Source organism: Psammomys obesus, unplaced genomic scaffold (assembly GCF_907164565.1).
Source record: "Psammomys obesus unplaced genomic scaffold, mPsaObe1.curated_primary_1811, whole genome shotgun sequence".
Taxonomy (NCBI): Eukaryota; Metazoa; Chordata; class Mammalia; order Rodentia; family Muridae; genus Psammomys; species Psammomys obesus.
Window position 1 is genome coordinate 2,103,779 of NW_026596166.1, and position 17,974 is coordinate 2,121,752.

Sequence of the window (17,974 nt, forward strand, 5' to 3'; positions counted from 1 at the left end):
GTATGAAATCCTTCTCCTGGTAAGGAAATAATATATCCTTCTCCTGGTATGAAATAATATGAAAGATGAAAGCCTCATCTTTGCTTCACTCACAGTCATATCCAAATCCAACACCAATCAATAGGTCTAAAACCTAGCTGCGGCGAGCAGGCTTACCTGAAATGTCTGGGCTCCTTCCCCTCGAACAATCTGGCAATGAGAGTTCAGATCCACTTGACCTTGAGGTTTCCGGATGACATCACTCTGTAAAAAAAGGAGTGAAGAGGGGAAACATTGGAGTTTGGAGGCTTCTCAGGTCACCATTTCTTATGCCAGGTCAAAGGCACAAGGTAAAATGTGACTCCCAAGCTTCCCTGGCCATGGGATAGTGAGTGAGTGACCTGTTCCAGATTCTTATCCTGAACCATAATTAGGAACAAGAGACTCTCTAACCCAGGCTTCAAAAGATCTCTAAAAGCAGAGTGAGCCTCTAAGAAGCCGTCTATAGCACACTCCTAGTCCTTTACTGAGCTATTGTGGTGATGTGTACCTACAGTCCCAGCCACTCAGTGGGCCATGGAAGACATATAATTCACTATTATCCTTTCCAGCATTACTACAGACACTACTAATTGATAAAGGCATGTTTTTCATCAAGGACTGAAGGCCCAGAATCCTTAACATGGAGCCGAAGACAGCTCCTATCAAGCCAACAGTTTTACAAGAGACAAATTCTTTTTGTCCTCTTTAAAAAACATTATTAGTCTAACCAAGGACCATGCATGGAGATAACCTAGAACTCCTGAACAGATGTAGCCCATGGCAGCTCAGTATCCATGTGGGTTCCCTAGTAAGGGGAACAAGGACTGTCTCTGAAATGAACTCAGTGGACAGCTCTTTGATCACCTCCCCTGAGAGGGGTGCAGCCTTACCAGGCCACAGAGGAAGACAATGCAGCCAGTCCTGATGAGACCTGATAAGCTAGATAGAGTCAGATGGAAGGGAAGGAGGACCTCCCCTATCAGTGGACTTGGAGAGGGGCATGGGAGGAGATGAAAGAGGGAGGATGGGGTTGGGAGGGGATGCGAGAGGGGCTACAGCAGGGATACAAACTGAATAAACTGTAATTTATAAAAATAAATAGATAGATAGATAGATAGATAGATAGATAGATAGATAGATAGATAGATAAAACATTATGATTGGTTCTCCCAACCTAATTCACATTATTCAAGGGTCCTCAATTGCAGGCAGTGGAGGAAGGAAGAAGAAGAAGCAATCGATTTTTCTGTTAGAACAACCCAGAAAAGGTAAGGGCAGCCTGGGGACATCCTTTTACAAAGCCAGGCACAAGAGGAAATCAGTTCTGAAGGAAGAAGAAATTGGCAGCCAACTGGCCTAGGGCTGCCTCGATAGTCTCCCAGCTTGTTTCAAGCATAGGTGACCACCTCAGGGTCTCCTATGTGGCTTGGCACCGCCGAAGGCCAGGCCTCGAGCCACAGTGCCCTCCCTCCAGCCCCTTACACAGTTCTGGGCTGTGATTGCGCAGTTGTGGGGTTATCCGGGGAGCGTCTCACCGGGGACTTGTAGTATAGGATCTGTCCCTGTCTCAGGACAAACCAGCGCCTCTTCCACGTCCTCACGCGGCTCCCCATTTTCAGCAGGTAGCCCGACTTTTCCAGTGCCTCCTGAGGGGGAAAGCAAGGAGGGAAGAGGGAACAAAAGGGGGAAGTCACGTGAGAACCCTGAGGTGTGGAAGGACAAAAGGGGGTAAAGAGGAGGTCATATCAGGCTGCTGGACACCACTCAGGGCAAAATGGTCTCGGCCACCACTGACATTTTTTGTTAAGAAAATTATTGACCACCTGTTATGAGTATTTATTTCCGGCTTCTACACACTGATGAGATCCGGAGAAAACTGAATAAAGTATGCCAGTACTACCATGGAAGAGGTCCCAGGGATGACTGAGGGATGAACACCTAGCCCACACTGAGAACACGGGACGTCAGGGGCTGCAAGTAGGAGAGAAGCTGGCCAGGGAAGGCTTCAGAAGAGTGGCATCTAAACTAGCCTCTAGAGAAGCAATTCGCAACCTTCCTAATGCTGTGACCCTTTAACACAGTTCCTACGTTGTGGTGACCTCCGACCATAAAATTACTTTTGCTGCTACTTCATAACTGTAACTTTGCTATTGTTATGAATCATACTGTGAATATCAGATAATCAGATATGCAGGATATCTGATATGCAACCTCTGTGAAAGGGTTGACACCCCCAAAGGTGTCGAGACCCATAGATTGATAACTGCTGCTCTGATGGAAAGGCCAGATTCTTTTATGAAGGCCAGCCAAGAGGAGGAAGGCCATTCAAGGCATCACAGGCAGGAGAAAGCCCGTAGGTCTCTGAGCCACAGGCTCATCCATAAAACACAGCAAGAACCAAGAGGACCATGAGGCAAACGAGACACGAAGCACAAGGCAGGCACTGAGGCAGCACCTGGCACAAAAGCTTAACTGTCAGCTCGTGCCAGCGACTGAGGGTCAGGGTGGAGATGAAACAAGGTAACAGGTGCAAACCCTCGTGGGGTCTGAGGAGTTCCTGGACTTGAATTCGAACTTTCTTCATCTTGGGGTCTGTGCACAGCTGTCTGTAACTCCTATAGCTCCTCTCTCTACCATCCCTGTGTCCTTCCCCTCTTGCTGCTTCCTGTGTGTGTACTGAGGCCCAGGAAGCCTCTGTTCAGCTCTGCTCCCACCCAGTGCCCCTTCCCCATTCACACATGGACTGTGCTCACCCCGTCAGTGGAGTAGGATGAGGTACGCTGGAGTTTGTGCTCAGGCTCCGAGTAGTCGCTGTCCAGTGAGCAGGCGTCAGGAGGGATGGCATAGTCACTCTCGGAGCTCAAGGAGGACATGGAGACTCCTGGCCACAGGAGAAAGAATCAAGGCCGGGGTCTCCCACAACTTCCAGTACCCATATGGTCAGAGATGCAAGGCTTTCATTACCCTCTAGGATTTCCCTTGAGTCTGGAGCTGAGGGTAAAACTGGTCAGGACCCCAGGCAGAGATCAAGCAGGAAAAGACTGAACGTTCCCTCTCGCTCTCTGTACCTCTCTTGATGGCCCGGGGGCTGCCTAGTCCACTGGTCTTCCTATACTCAGAGCAGGGGACCGACATCCGGAAACTCGCTTGAGAGCCGCAGTCATCATCAGACCCAGAGGATTCATCCACAAAGGGCACATTGCTGATCTGTGTGGCTTTCTGCAAGACAGGCACCTCCCCACTACAGTTCAGGCTTCAAAACAAGTCCCCTTCCACACAACAGCTGTCCGCTGTGCCCACACAGCCTGTCTGGGGCTCCCATGAGGCCATCACCAGCCAAGGCACTGCCAACTACATGGTAGTCCCAAGCAGTATCAAGTCCCTTCCTGCCCTCATTCCTGTGTTCCTGCCTCCATGCTGCTCTTTGGGGGCCCCACTCCCCTACCTTACTTCTGTGGTTCCCCAGAGAGCTCCTGTTTCTTCCGTTAAAGGGCTAGAAAGCCACACTACAGGGCAAGTGTGAGACAGGACACTGAGTCAGGGAGGGAGACATTCCAAACACTTAGGCTGACCCTTTCAATGCTGTGAGAGTGTGGTAAGAACATAGCCTATACTCTGTGCTGAGGGTGGTGACACATGGCTTTAATCCCAGCATCCAGGAGGTAGAGGCAGGAGTTTGAGGCTAGCCTGGTCTATATAGTGAGTTCCAGGCCAGCTGGGGATACACAGTGAGACCCTGTCTCAAAACAACAAACAAAATCCAAAACAAAGAAACAAAAAAACCCTCTATTGTGACAAAGCATTTGAAGCTTTTGTTTGTTTGTTTGTTTTCTCCTTTTTTTGGTGGGGGCTAGTGCTGAAGACAGAACACAAGCCTCACTCTATCTAGGCAAGCACACTATCACAGGGCTCCAGCTCCAGCCCACAGAGCACTTTTAGAAACCAAACTGGCAGAACCCATCAGAATCTAAAGTGTTCAAAGAACCTGCCCAGCAATTCCATCTCTAGAACTGTGTCAGGACAGAAACCTGGTACTCGTTGCAACATTTGTAAAAAGACAGAGCTACAGCCTACTGTAAATGGGTGGAGGGAGACCTAAGGCAGTCACAGTGTTGTCTACACTAGGGGTAACACACAGAAAGCATGGAGGGTGAGTAGCCAAGACACAGGCTAATGTGTGCAGGATCGCTTTGTGAGCATGTGTATGCTTTCAAGTATGACAGGACGAGAGTGAGAGTGGGAGAGAAAGGGAAGGAAGGACAGAGCATGTACAGGACACACACACGTCTCTCTAACTCAGCCGCAGTGGCATTAGAAGGCCTTGCAGAGTAAACTCCAGCGCTTTACAGATAGCTGACTTTGAGCTTAGGAATTGGGAAAAGCAATGTGAGAAAAAGTTTTACTTTTACTTTTGTGTTTTTATTCTTCTAAGAAAAAACTTTGTGAAGCATTACCAATATGGTTTAAAGCTGAATAACAAGGACTGGGAATGTAACTCAGTGGTATAGTTCCAGTCTAGCCAAAGGAGGCTTTAACTCAAGCACTGCAAAAACAAACAAAATCCAGTGGCAAAAAGATGAAAATCTCATGTTGGAGCTACATGATGAATTTTTATAATAAATTATAAATTATGAAAAAATGAAAAAATTATGAAAAAAACCCTTGTTGCTTCCTGGCTTGTTAACCCCACCCAGTGAACTGAATAAACTTGTTTTCTTCCAAAAAGAAAACAACACACATGATATGCTGAGCTCTCGGACTGTGGTCACGTGATGGCGCCTGACCCTCCGGCCCCAAGGCAAGCACTGTACTGAGAGCAGAGGCTTTTCCTGATGGGGACAGCCCCTCTTTTCACAGCAGGTTCTTACCCCCTTCAGTGCTGTGTAGACAGGCACAGTGACATTCTTGTAGACAAGGCCAGAGAAAGCCCCGGGGAACGCAAGGGCAGGAGGGCCTGCAGCTGGGGGGAAAAGAGGAAGGAGTTGAACTAGGAGGCAAACTCAGCCAGAGGGTTGGGGAGGCCACTGGGCAAAGCCTTAATTATCGTCTCTCCCTGATTTTTGTTCCCTTGACTTCCCTGAGGATCATGATCTCCAAGGATGAAGGACCCATCGCCACAGAACCCAAGCCATTTAACCACTTCCTCTCCAGGAGGCTTGTTTCATATCCCACCCTTGCTGAAAGAGTTACAAGTGTGTGCCTATTACTGCAGTGCTATGGGTGTTCGGTGACAACTGAGCCAGTGGGCAGTGCCCATCTCAATTGTAGGGCTCAGGGCTCTTCTTGTCCAGTTCAGTCCCACAGGAGGGAAGCACTAAGAGGTGGAAGGCAGGACTTGAGGGCCCCTCCCTGCTAGGTGATAAACTGAATGTATACAAAGCCCTTTCTGGTTGCCTGCTGCACCCCAGGGAATGGGAGCCAGGCCCACAAGGGGCATTTTTTAGGCTCCTCCCACCCCACCTGGACTCACCGCAACAAGCAGAATTACTTCTGGACGACACATCTGAGAGCTGCATGCCTGACGTGGCCATCGCATAGATCCTGCTCTCCTGAAATAAAAAGTCCAAGGTGGTCAGGGACTATGCTCACCTCAGCCCTTCCAAGAGAGTGGAGGGAAAACATGTCCTGGGGGTAGGCAGACCTGGGTTTGCTACTCAGTGAAAGCTGGTTACTGGCTGAAGAATTGCAAACAAATTTCCTCATTTCTAAGCCTCATTTTCTAAGCTCTAAAATATTGCTGACCTTTTAAGGGTCTGCTCGATGGAATCAAGTGAAGTAATTAGTGTATAATATAATACACAAATATAAGTAAATGTATATTACAGACATTTCATGCCTGGCACATGATCCATGCCCAATGGATATTCACTCCCTCTGGCCTCCACCCTTCCCCTTGAGGCAAAGGAGGTTCAAAGAGAACTTTGTCTTTCCATGTCTTGCATTCTTGCCTGTTTAGAGTTGGTTGGGTTCCTGGGTCTCAACCAGAGGTTAAAAGTGTTGACAGTGGGGAAGGAGAGTCACAGGGAGATAGATATACTTTTGTAATTTAGCTATTTGGAGGCTAGGGGATATTAGCTTCCTACAGTAGCAATGCTCATACCTTAGGTTTCCAAGGCCAAACACAAAGCTGCTGGAGCCCAACAGGCCTCCAGACCCCGAGGTAAAACACTTCTGCAGAAACTATGCATGCCCCTGGGTTTGAAGGACTCAAGAGCCAGACAGTTTTGCTTTCAACAGCCTAGAAGGCCCTCCCAGGCTGCTCCAGAGCTGTTTGCTCCACTTGCCCTACAGGGAATTGCAAAACCCCTCAGGTGACTGGTGATTCATATGGGCCTGACCAGGAAAGTCGGCCATGCTGTATTAGAGAAGCAACTAAGGAAGGGACTGGGATGAAACCTGTGGTGTGGCCCAGGGGGGCGCAGGCAGGGGGGCAGCTGGGGATGATGGGGAATGATATGACAAGACAGGTAGAAGACAGCAGAGAGACCCTGAGGCAGGGCAGTGCTGGGGCAGAACGCCTATGCTCAGGCAGGGCAGATACATCAAGGGTGAGGAATAGCTGGGCGTAGATCTCTCTGTAGTGAGCATGCAAGGACTTACACCAAGGACAGGCTCCCACTTCATAAAGGAAACGAACTCAAGGTTGAGGGAGGAAGGCCAACAAAAGACAGTTCTGTTGGACAAAGGACGAGAGTCTCCCTCACACAGTTGTTGAGAGGATTAAGAGAAAAAGAGCTGTACATACGGAAGAAGCTGTGCTGACCCACCAATTACTTGGACTGAGGACGTCCTCTGAATTCCCGACTGTGGTGGTGGTTACTGCCTGGCTGGCCCTGCCTGAGGGGACACCTAAGCTTGGCTAGGGACACAGGTAGCTGCCAGTATGAAGAAGCAAGTTACAAAGGGGACTGAACACAGGAGCATCTTCTTACACTGCACTGCTGGTAACTGGGGTTCCTGGGTGCCAGCTGGAGGCAGGGGGGTCGGTGGGAAGACCTGACACTGAATCTTAACACACACACAATTCTACACACTTAAACATGCCTGGGCAAAACATAAGAACCACTCTTTTTTCTTTTCTTCAATTTTTTTCCCAAGATAGGATTTCTCTGTATAGCCTTGGATGTCCTGGACTCACTTTGTAGACCAGGCTGGTCTTGAACTTATAGTAATATGCCTGCCTCACCCTCCCTTAGTGCTGGGATCAATGGTGTATGCCGCCACACCTGGCTACATAAGAGTCACCCTAAACCACCACAGTGGCAGACACGTACAAACTTTCTTTCAGGTAACACCTACTGAACAGACCTCTCTGGCAGCACTGTGTCTGAATGTTCCTTTGTCCTCATCTAGCTTCAGGAGTGTAGGACAAGAGAACAATCAACAGCAGGGCCAGCAGCCATGGCTGCCCCCAGTGATGCCACAGTTTCTTACCTACTGTCCTGACTTCCAACCTTGCTTGACACTTGTGATCTGAGTCTCCCAGCTGGTCTTGTAGCAACCAGCAAGCTGGCCTGCAGTGACTGGTAAGGATACAGCCAAAAGCATTTCACACGGAGACCTGGGATCATGCTGCTGACATAGGGGCCTCCACCCCACCCAAGAGGATCCGTTCTCTCTGCTGCCAGGAGGGGTCCTAACACACCTGTAGCACTGGGCTGGATTAAAAGACTGGCACCTGTGTCTGTGTCCCTAGGGGGCAGGGCAGCTAGAGCACTGGGGCTATGCTTCCGGGCAGCCAGACCTCCTTCCTTCACTAAGGTGCCCTGCAGAAGTGGCTGCAGTGGCTTCCATCTTCCCCCACACAGATGAGGACATTCGGGAATGCCAGGCTCTGCGCCAGCCTTTGTGTCACCCCTGCCAGCGACCTGAAGTATAGTCTACCCTCCTTGCTTTAGATGTCAGAGAAGTGGAACAGTAGAAAGAATGACCCCCTGTCCCCAACACCCACCTTCACTCTGTATGGATGGATGTTCAGTCTTTTATATCTGGATCCCCACCTCCACCCTAGACATCCTATCACTGTATAGAATGTTACCTATAAGGAAGCTAAGGCTCAGAGACAAAAATAGCATTGAGAGACCACTAACCACTTACAAGCACTGTTCAATACATATTTTAGTTAATTAATTAATAATTAAATAAGTAGGGAGCTTTGTCTGCATGTATGTCTGAGCACCACTTGTGAACTTGGTACCTAAGGAGGCCAGAGGAGGTCATTTGATCTCCTGAAAGTGTTGCAGACAGTTGTGAGCTGCGACCATGTGGGTGGTTGGATTCAAACCTAGGTCTTTTGGAGGAGCTGAACCATCTTTCCAGCCCCTAAATATACGTTTATTTCTCCAAGGAACCCTATTAGTAAAAACAGCAAGATACCTCGGTGGGTAAAGGCACTTGCCATCAAGCCTGACGACTTGAGTTTGATTTCCAGAATCTGCACAGTGGAAGGAGAGAACTAACTCCTGTTACTTGTCCTCTGACCGTTACATGGGAACAAACCATGGTGCATGAGATCTGCCCCCCCACATTAACTATAAATAAATAAGCCCTATTAGCAGTTATGGCTGCCCCATTTTGGAGATAGAAAACTTGGTCTAGAGCTTTAGTAACTTGCCCAGGTTCCCAGGCAGAAATTCAAGACCTTTGGCTTGATCTTAGGCACAGATCATCACTTCCATTTGCCTCAGGAAAAAAAAGCACAAAGCACCCAGCTGTGAGGATGAGCCTTATTGCATGCTCAGCCCAGGCTATTCTCAGGGAAGTCCATGCCTGTGGTTGGCCCCGCCCCCTGCCCAACCCCATGCAGTCACTTACCCAGGATGGAAACCGGTGCAGTGGGGGAGTAGGTGGCTTGTCCTCCGGCTCAGCTCTGGGGAGCTGCGAGAGCTCTCTTTCTTCCTGCTTCCCTGCTGGAGGTGGCTCCTCCATCTCCATCTTCTCTGTGTCTTCCCGGGCTTTAGCTCTGGCTTCAGACTTGGAGAAGCCAGATGAATGGAGGGCTGACAGGGCCCCAATCTCAATGCTTACCACATGGTCAAAATGCCCAGGGCCCACCTGGGGCTGACTGTGGTGCCTTTTGGCCACTTGGAAGCTGTTCTGGGAGATGCTGGAAGCCCGCACCTTTGGCAGGGTCAGGCTACTACCAGGGCCACCTTCCCTGGCAGAGATCTTGGTTCCAGGGAATGTTCCTCCCTGAGCAGTGACCAGAACTTCCCTGTAAGAGGCTGACTCGTGTTTGGGGGTGCCTGGCTTCATGAACTGCTGGCTGGGACAGCCCTCTCTCTGAAGATGTGATTTAAGGTTCTTGGCCTCTGCTATTTCCACGGGGTGGACCATGCTGAAGCGCAAATCCTCGAGGCTTCTGGTTTCTGACACAGAGTCCTTGCTCTGCAGGGTACCCAGGGAAGGCACAGGCACGGCCATCTTCAAAGTTTGGGTATGGAGATTACTGTCTTGCTCCACTGGCTGGGCTCCCGGCCCTGAAGGGACAGGATCCTCCTCTGGGGTTCCCTCAGGGACCACTAGCACCTTCTCTGAAGGTGTCATCCGAAGATCTGTGGACAAGACAAAACCAGGCACACCCGGTGAGAACGGCTTCCATTCTGTTGTACGCCCTGCTGGGGCTGCCCACGCCTGGCCTACCTACCCTCAAGAGCATCCTGAAGGGCTTCCACCTGCTCCACCAGCTGCTGGTTACAGGTCCTCAGGTGCTGATTCTCCATCTCAAGCTGGGCAAAAAGAAAATGAAGGTTTAAAGGGCTGTGTCAGTCAGCGGAGCACATGCCCACCATGCTGGAGGCCCTTCGTTTAGTACCCAGTCTCTGGTTCTTCATGTGTATAATCCCCAAAAGCCTGAGAGTCCAAATCCTTGAAAAACAGCACATGGCACCGTTTCATAGCACCCGTACTTTCTTTTCTAGGGGTGTGTGTGTGTGTGTGTGTGTGTGTGTGTGTGTGTGTGTGTGTACACCATGAGTTGGATACATCACTGCAGTTAATTTTTTTTTTTTTTAAGGTAGAGTCTGTATGTAGCCTATGCTGTCCTGGAACTGTTCATTTTCTCTTTTTTCCTTTCTTTCTTTCTGGGAAATATAACAGATACACAGAAAACTGCATCTCACTTCCATCAACGACTTAGGTGATTCTGAAGCTGTTGCTCCTATGACCACCTTGTCTGTCTGTTCGTTTAGAAAGAGCCCTGTCTGCTTACTGGTAATGCTGTCTATTCCCAGCTTCCTAAATCCAACTGCAGCCAGTGATGAACTACAAAATGCATGGAGAGGGACGAAAGGGGCTGAGAGAGGAGAGAACCAGAGGTGCTTGGTGTGAACAAAGTTTCTGTCTGGGTGTGGAGCTCTGGAAATAAGTGGTGGTAATGGGCACACACTATGCTGTCCTCTATGCGCTTAGGACCTCTGCACTGGATACTTCATAAGCAGTCAACATGGCAAAGTTTGTGTATACTTTACACAAGTTTTTCGAGACAGGGTCTCACTGCCTCCCAAGTGCTGGATTAAAGGTAAGTGCAGCCATGTCAAGATTAACCATTTATTTATTTATTTATTTATTTATTTATTTATTTATTTATTTATTTATTTATTTATTTATAGTTTTTGTGTGTGTGCGTGTGTGTGTGTGTGTGCGCGTGTGTGTCTGCGAGGGTCTGTGGAGGCCAGGGAGCTGGAGGCCCTGGAGCTGGAGGCACAAGCAGTTGTGAGCCACCCAACTTAGTTATTAGGAACCGAACTCAGGCCCTTTACAAGGGCAGTGCACGCTTTTAACCAGGAGCCATTTCTTCAGTATTTCTTATAATACTTTAAAAAGAGAACCGAGAGAGAATAAATGGCATTGTGAGTGTGCTCACTAAAAAGAAGCTGAGAGGATTCTCAGAAACTTCCAGCTGGTAACCCCTTCTTCCAACCTCAGACCCAGGAATAGGCTGGAAGGAGGCTGACCAAGACAAAAGGAAGGGGAAGTGATCAGAAAGACACTAAGCAGAGACAGAAAGGGAAAGTGAAGCTGGGTGTGTCTGAATCTCAGCCCCGCAGGATCCCGGATCCGTTGGTGGTTAACATCACGAAGGCAGAGGCTGAGATTTGAACTCACCTCGGCTAACTTCACTGTCACCCATTCCTTGATCTTTGCAGCTTTTTCTTGAACAATTTTGGCTTCTTCAGCTCTTGTCTGCTTCTGCAAAGAGAAAGCCTTCAGTTAATTACAGCAGACGGCAAGGCGGGGGGGGGGGAGGCAGGAGGAGGAACGAAGTGACTGGATGGGACAAGGGAGCTGAGAAAATTAATTCTGTCATGATTTTTAAACATACTCTTCTTGGGCATGAAACTGTACACTGACAATCTCAGCACTCAGGGGCTCCGGTAGGTGGATCCCAAGATTAGATGGACTACACAACAAAAACCTGATCAAACTTAAAGCAAGAAAGGCTTTTTTCTACAGAGAATACAAATTCCAGAAACCCAAGCAGGAAAAACACTAAATAATAAATCCATGTATCATCACTATAAATTGCTGTGCAATGAAAGAAAAGCAGCTAAACAAACTAAAATACCAGTGGAGGGCCAGCCATGGCAGTGTACACCCAGATACTCACCTACGTAGGAGGCTGAGGGGGGAAAGACAGTTAAACACAGGTTCAAGACCAGCCTGGGCAACATAGCGAGAGCCTTTTTGAAAACAAAAGTCCTATTGGAGATGGATTTGTAACAAAGACAACACACATAAAAAGGGGTATTTACCATGAACAATCAAATAAACATGCTAAACATGCAAAGACAATGAACAGAGAGTCAAAAATAAAAGAACCCATGAAAGGCTGTGAAGCTCAACCAGAATTTAGGTGTACAGATAGCATTTCCCGCTATCACACTAACTTGATATTACCCCCAGATGTCAACAACACTGGGAGCAACACTCACACAAACCTGCAAGGTCTTTGTGGAGACAATTAGCATCAAATGCCAACATTTCATACATACATGCCCTTGAACCACTGCATAGGAAACACTTACGGCAATACTATTTGAGACAGCCACGCAACGTAAGAACCCAAACCCAGATCCGGCCTGAGTGCCCACCAAGAGGAGTCGCTACGGTAAACATGGAGCAGCTACAGCATGAGTCACTTCTGAGCTTTGATACACAAGAGACAAGCAGGAAGCATGGGGGAGAGAGGAAACACGCCACCATTTTAGACCCTTCTGGATGATGTGTATCTTTTTTTTAACATAGCATACATTACCCTTACAGTGAAGAAGAAGAAGAAGAAGAAAAAAAAAAAAAAAAAAAAGAGTTAAGCGAGCACAGAAGTAGAGTTCTCAAAAAAAAAAAAAATCAATAGCTGAAAATGTGTTCATCTAGTCAGGCCTTTAATTCCAGCACTGGGGAAGCAGAGGTAGTCGGATTTCTGAGTCTGAGGCCAGCCTGGGTCTAGTTCCATCCAGGACAGCCATCGCCATAAGCTTTTGTCTCGAGAAAGAAAGGGTTTGCACACAGAGGCAGTGAAACCTGAGGATATGTATGGCTCAGGGGCGGAATGTCGCTGATCACGCACCATGCATAAGAGTTGTGTGTGAGTTATCAGTGCTGGGAGGGGCAGGGGAAACTGCCTAAAAAGGAAGCCAAGGATAAAATGAAAATATAAGTTTTGATTCTACATGAAACTTTCTTGCTGTAAAATATTAGACAGTAAACCTAATTCTCTGGGCTTGAATGTGTACTTCTAAAAGAGAGATAAGATATCCCCCTCTTGCTGGGCCAGTCTGAGGGTGAAGTAAGAGTACAGAGGTCAGTGCTTATAGCACACACATCCAGCCAGCTTACATAAGAACTACTTCCGCCTAAACAGCATGGAGCAAGTGGTGACCCCTGAGTTGTTCAGAGTGGAGCAAAAATGGCTCTTGTTGAACTTCTAGGAGAAACTGCCTGACAATTCTCAGATGACAGATACAGACTCCAAACCAGAGAGCTGTGGAGAGGAGCTAGGGATGTGAAGACCAAGAAAGATCTTTAAACAATCACCCTGAGGCCAAACCCAAGTCTTCCACCTGTTTGTCTCCCACGTGTTTTTATAAATAAAGCTTTATTGGAACACAGCCATGGCCACTTATTTACAGATCAATGTTGACTTCACACTGTAAACAGCTGACCTGGGCAGTTGCAACATTGGCTATATGGTATGCAAAGCCAAAAACACAATTAAATTCTTTGGCTATATACAAAAAAACCAGTGGACTCCTGAACTCTACCTCAGCAGTCTGCTCTTTATCTACTGATTACTATTGTAAACATTTTTCCCCCTAACCTGGGAGGAAGTCATTCTGCCCTATCAACCATCCAAATGCTGCCACTTTTTCCAACTCAGAGCCACTCAAAGGAGAAAGATTCTCTAAAATCAGTGCCTACAGGGCACACCCAGTGAGGGAGTGTTCAGTGAGTGCTGACGGTTACAATTCACTGACAATGACTGGAAGGAACTGCCTGGATCTGCTGGGACCTTGACAGTGAATACACACGCAGTCTCGCAACTCCTCCACTGGCTGGTTATTGGGAATGGATGCTAAGACAGCACCAGGGGAAAGCTGGGCAGAGGAAGCCAGTGACAAAGGAGATGGAATGGGATAGAGAAGACACGGTGGGATGTGTCCATTATCCCAGCACTTGGAAGGTAGAGGCAGGAGGACAAGGAGTTCAGAACCAGATTGGGCTACATGATGGTGATAACAAGACCATGAAGAAGTCTGGTCACAGGAAGTAGCAGAGGGGCCAGAGGAGTTCCGGAAGTCCCTAGGAGCAAGGATTTTAACTTGCAGCGGCACCAGACAGTGTTCTGTAAGGCTCCCATGTCCTCATGAAAAGTCTTCATTTTCAGTGGCAACTCTGTTCTCTGCCTGTTCAGGTTCATTAAGAAACTTTGGCCAACTAGCTGCTGACAATCCAGTCCTATGCCATTTCAGTTATGCTACAGCCAAGTATCAAGTAGCACATGCTGGCTGGGCACAAGGCCACCACAGAGAAGGAAAAGATCTCCTTACAAAGCCCCAACCACGTGTCTGATATCATACACAGATACCTGAGGGTAATTATCCCCCAAACCTCAGAGGTTTCATAACCTCCACTGTATAAAGGTATAAAATGAGAATCAGTGACTCATGCCAATTTCCCCAGAGAGCAGAAAGCAGCAGGGGTGACATTCCCTTCCAGGTGCACTTCTTCTATATTCCTCTAGCTTCCAGCAAACAGATGTGAAAAAGACATTAACGACCACCATACGAAAGAACAGTCTCATGAAAGAATGAGTTTCCTATCATTCCAGGGCTCAAGCCCAGGAGGACTAGAGACACTGAGGCCAACTGAGGCAGATGCTGAGAGGGGAAGTGAGGCTGTGCCTCCCATGAGCCCCTACCTGCTTCTCCAGCTGTGCCTCCAGCTGGCTGATGAGCTCGTCTTTGCTTTGCACGGCTTTCAGCAATTCTTGATACTTTTGGTGCAAGCTGCCCGTGGAGTCCACATTCTTCAGACTGGATAGTTTTATCTTCTCTTCCATCACACCCACCTGAAAAGTACCAACAAGTCCTCATAAGGTCTCAGATTACTCATGTAGCGTGTGCAATGGCTAATACAATATGGAATGGGCTTCAGAATATGCCTTCTAGCCAGAGCATCTGGGCCTGTTAATGAAGTGGTTACTGATGCCTCTCTATGAGTAAAGAAGGAACTGACAGCAGAGAAACTCTTTTTTAGCTACTCTGAAAAGACTGGCTACACCTATCTTTGTGAGTGCCGTTGGGAAGGATTTGAGCAGTTGGGTTCAGGAGGACATTGCTCCCACCCCACTGGGGCAAAGATACTTACTGCTCATAAGGTATCCATGTGCTTCCCCCTATTTCCTAACCCTCTTAGAGTTGGACAGGGCCGTGCCATTCAGCTAACCAAAGGGCTGTAAGTAGGAACAACACATCCTTTCTGGGCTCAAGTATTTACAGTTCTGTTGTTTGGAGGCAGGGTCCTGCTCTGTAACCTTGAATGACCTTGAACTGGCTCTGTACTGGTCTGAAGTGTTTAAAATATGGTATCCAGCAAGTTCTCTCCAATGGCAACCCAGAAGGCTGTGTGTTCCAGGAAGGAGTGTCCATACATTGACACTGTAACATGAAAGTGTCACCTACCAATGTGTTGTGCTATCCTGGGATGCATGCAGACCCCACAGGTTGTACACGCCTGTGTAAGATCCAGCTAAAAGGCAATGGACCCTCTTTCAGCCTGGATACCTGAATGACAGTGGAAGCTGGCTCCCTGGTTAATGCTAACGGATATAAACCAGTCATGGGGACTAAACATGATACACACAAGCTGCAGACTCAATTTGTTCCTGCAGTACAGCTCAGCCAATTTGGACTAATACAGCCATTCACTACACTGAACCTACCCGAAGACTCCTTCATGAGCACAGACATCTCCTTGTACCTTAACATGTTCGAGCCCCATCTGTGACTGCGGGTTCTTCTTAAGAGCGTGCCCATGTGACCATGGGAAGGGACGATCACTTTCCCCAGCACTCTCCCACCAACCCAGTTACCTGAGTTTCCGCATTCTCTGCTCTTTGCTCAGCCTCCAGCAGCCTCTGCTCCAGCTCCTGCATCTGTTCAGGCAGAGGGAGGAGAATATTGTTATCATGTCCTGGCGATGAAAGTGGCATCGGGACACTCAAGTGCACAGAGCCGTACTCAGGCCACACTTCAACTGCCTGTCTAAATGACTCCAGGGTAAAGACTGTCCATGGCAATTCTCAGCTCCTGGATCCCAAGTTTATAGAGCAGATGAAGTGTCACTGCTGGTGTCATTACTGAAGAGCCCTTTGTGTAGGATAGCAGGTCACTGCCATTTTTTCCCTGCACACTGCTGTCCCAGTTGTACCTTGGTCTACTCTCTCTGGTGCCTCTTTCCCCTCTACACTGGGTGACGGGTAGGGCCATGCTGCTCTCTGCCCATGTGCAGCATGGACTATGCTCCTATACACGTCTTTCTGTCACTGGTAATGGCATGCTTCCACCACCCCAAGTATCTTACCAGCTGGTAATGGTATTTATGAGTATCCTCTTGATTGTATTAATTTTGATGAAGTAGAAAAAGGCCAGGGGACTGGAGAAATGGCACAGAGGAATGAACTCATTGCTCTTCCAGAAGTCCTGAGTTCAATTCCCAGCACCCACATGGCAGCTCAACTATCTGATGCTGTCTTGTGATGTGCAGATGTACATAAAGACAAAGTACCCATATACATAAAATACAGAACTAAAAACAAAGAACAAGGCCAAACATGGTGGCACAAGCCTTTAGTCCAAGCTTTCAGGAGGCAGAGGCAGGTGCATTTCTGTGAGTTCATGGCCAGTCTGGTCTACATATTGAGTTCCAGGCCAGCTAAGGCTACACAGTAAGATCCTGGGAGAATGGGGGTAGGAAACCAAAAGAGACACTAAAGTATTTGCGTGTTTATGTATGTGCTGGGGATCAAATGAAACCCAGAGTCATGATGATCCACCAACTCCTAGTCTCTAAAAGAATTCTGGTAAAAGTATTCTGGTAGGTAAAAATTCTGGTAGGTAAAAGTATTTGCTGACAACCTGAATTCTACCTCTGGAAACAGATGTGTTTCACACCTGTAATCCCATCACTTGTACCATAAGATGGAGTCTAATGGGAGGCAGAGACAGAACTGGCCAGGAATGAGCCAGTACCGAAGTGGTAGGAACAAGAGGAAGACAAGAAACAAATCCTGAAAGTTGTCCTCTGACCGTCATACGATGTACAACACACACACACACACACAACAATAAAATGTATTTTTAAAATTCTACCTTGCACAGGGCATAGTGGTGTTTACACCGGCAATAACAGCTCTGAGAAATGGGGACAGAAAGATTAAAAAAATGAAAATGAAAAGCAAGACTAGCACATAGAAAGTTCCTGGCAGCTTGGGCCACGAAAGACCATGTCTTAATAAATAAGTAAATAAAATTTTAAAAAGTGACTCAAAACAAACAAACAAGCAACAACAAAATTTATACTGGGCCAGCCAGACAGCTCAGTCAGATGAAGGGTGCTTGCTGGGTAAGCCTGGTGATCTGAGCTCAATCTCTGAACCCAGATAAGGCCAAAGGAGGGAGTTAGCTCCACAGCTGTCCTCTAACCTCCACACATGGGCCGTGAAATGTGCACCTACACAAACATATCATGTGCACACACTTGAAAAATTAATTTAAAAAAACAAAACCACCTACCTATCTACTTTGCTGGCTAGAGGTACAGTCAGTGGTAGAGCACTTGCATAGCACATGCAAGGGCCTAGAAGTGCACATTCCCAGAACAGGGGTCAGGGGGAGTCTATCTCCCTGTCAGGAGAGACATACTGTTTAGGTCTGAGGACCCCAGTAATTCTGGATTTTTTTTTTTTAACAGTTTCTTTCTATATAACCTTTGCTGTCCTGGAACTCTTGTTGACTAGGCTGGCCTAGAACTTACAGAGATCTCACTGCCTCTGCCTCCTGAGTGCTGGGGCTAAAGGCTCATCTAGAATCTTATGTAGGGGCTCCTCAGGGGCAAGATCTAAAAGCTGCAGCCTTCAGGGTGTCCCTTTGCAGCCCCACAAGCTCAGAGATTAGCAAGTGGGGTACAGGTCCTCCCTCAGTTGGCAACCTCAACGTGCTGCATAAGCCACTTTCACAGAGGACAGATTCATGTGGCTTGTATGTCAAAGGTCCCGAGCCTTCCCCGAGACAAGAAGGTGCCAGCTCCTTCCCCACCCTCCTGCCCCAGGGCAACACACCTACATTGTTCATTCGTGTGAAGCACCTCGCCCTAGTCCTCTTTGTGGCTGGGCAGATCTGAGCCTTTCACTTTCCAAGCTCCAGCCCTCACCTCACTGATCACCTTGACTTCT

The 17,974-nt window shown here is 47.9% G+C and overlaps 1 protein-coding gene across 1 annotated transcript in view; it reads right to left on the reverse strand.

The window, feature by feature from the left end:
* Positions 1-17,974, reverse strand: part of Plekhh1 (pleckstrin homology, MyTH4 and FERM domain containing H1) — a 48,269-nt gene that overhangs the window by 13,893 nt on the left and 16,402 nt on the right. The window contains exons 3-13 of the mRNA XM_055595303.1: positions 15,614-15,676; positions 14,441-14,590; positions 11,128-11,211; positions 9,668-9,749; positions 8,836-9,575; positions 5,492-5,570; positions 4,890-4,981; positions 3,090-3,240; positions 2,775-2,902; positions 1,557-1,667; positions 157-243 (exon numbers count right to left, since the gene is read on the reverse strand). Coding sequence (XP_055451278.1) covers positions 157-243; positions 1,557-1,667; positions 2,775-2,902; positions 3,090-3,240; positions 4,890-4,981; positions 5,492-5,570; positions 8,836-9,575; positions 9,668-9,749; positions 11,128-11,211; positions 14,441-14,590; positions 15,614-15,676 — 1,767 coding nt within the window. The remainder of the gene's footprint in view (positions 1-156; positions 244-1,556; positions 1,668-2,774; positions 2,903-3,089; positions 3,241-4,889; positions 4,982-5,491; positions 5,571-8,835; positions 9,576-9,667; positions 9,750-11,127; positions 11,212-14,440; positions 14,591-15,613; positions 15,677-17,974) is intronic.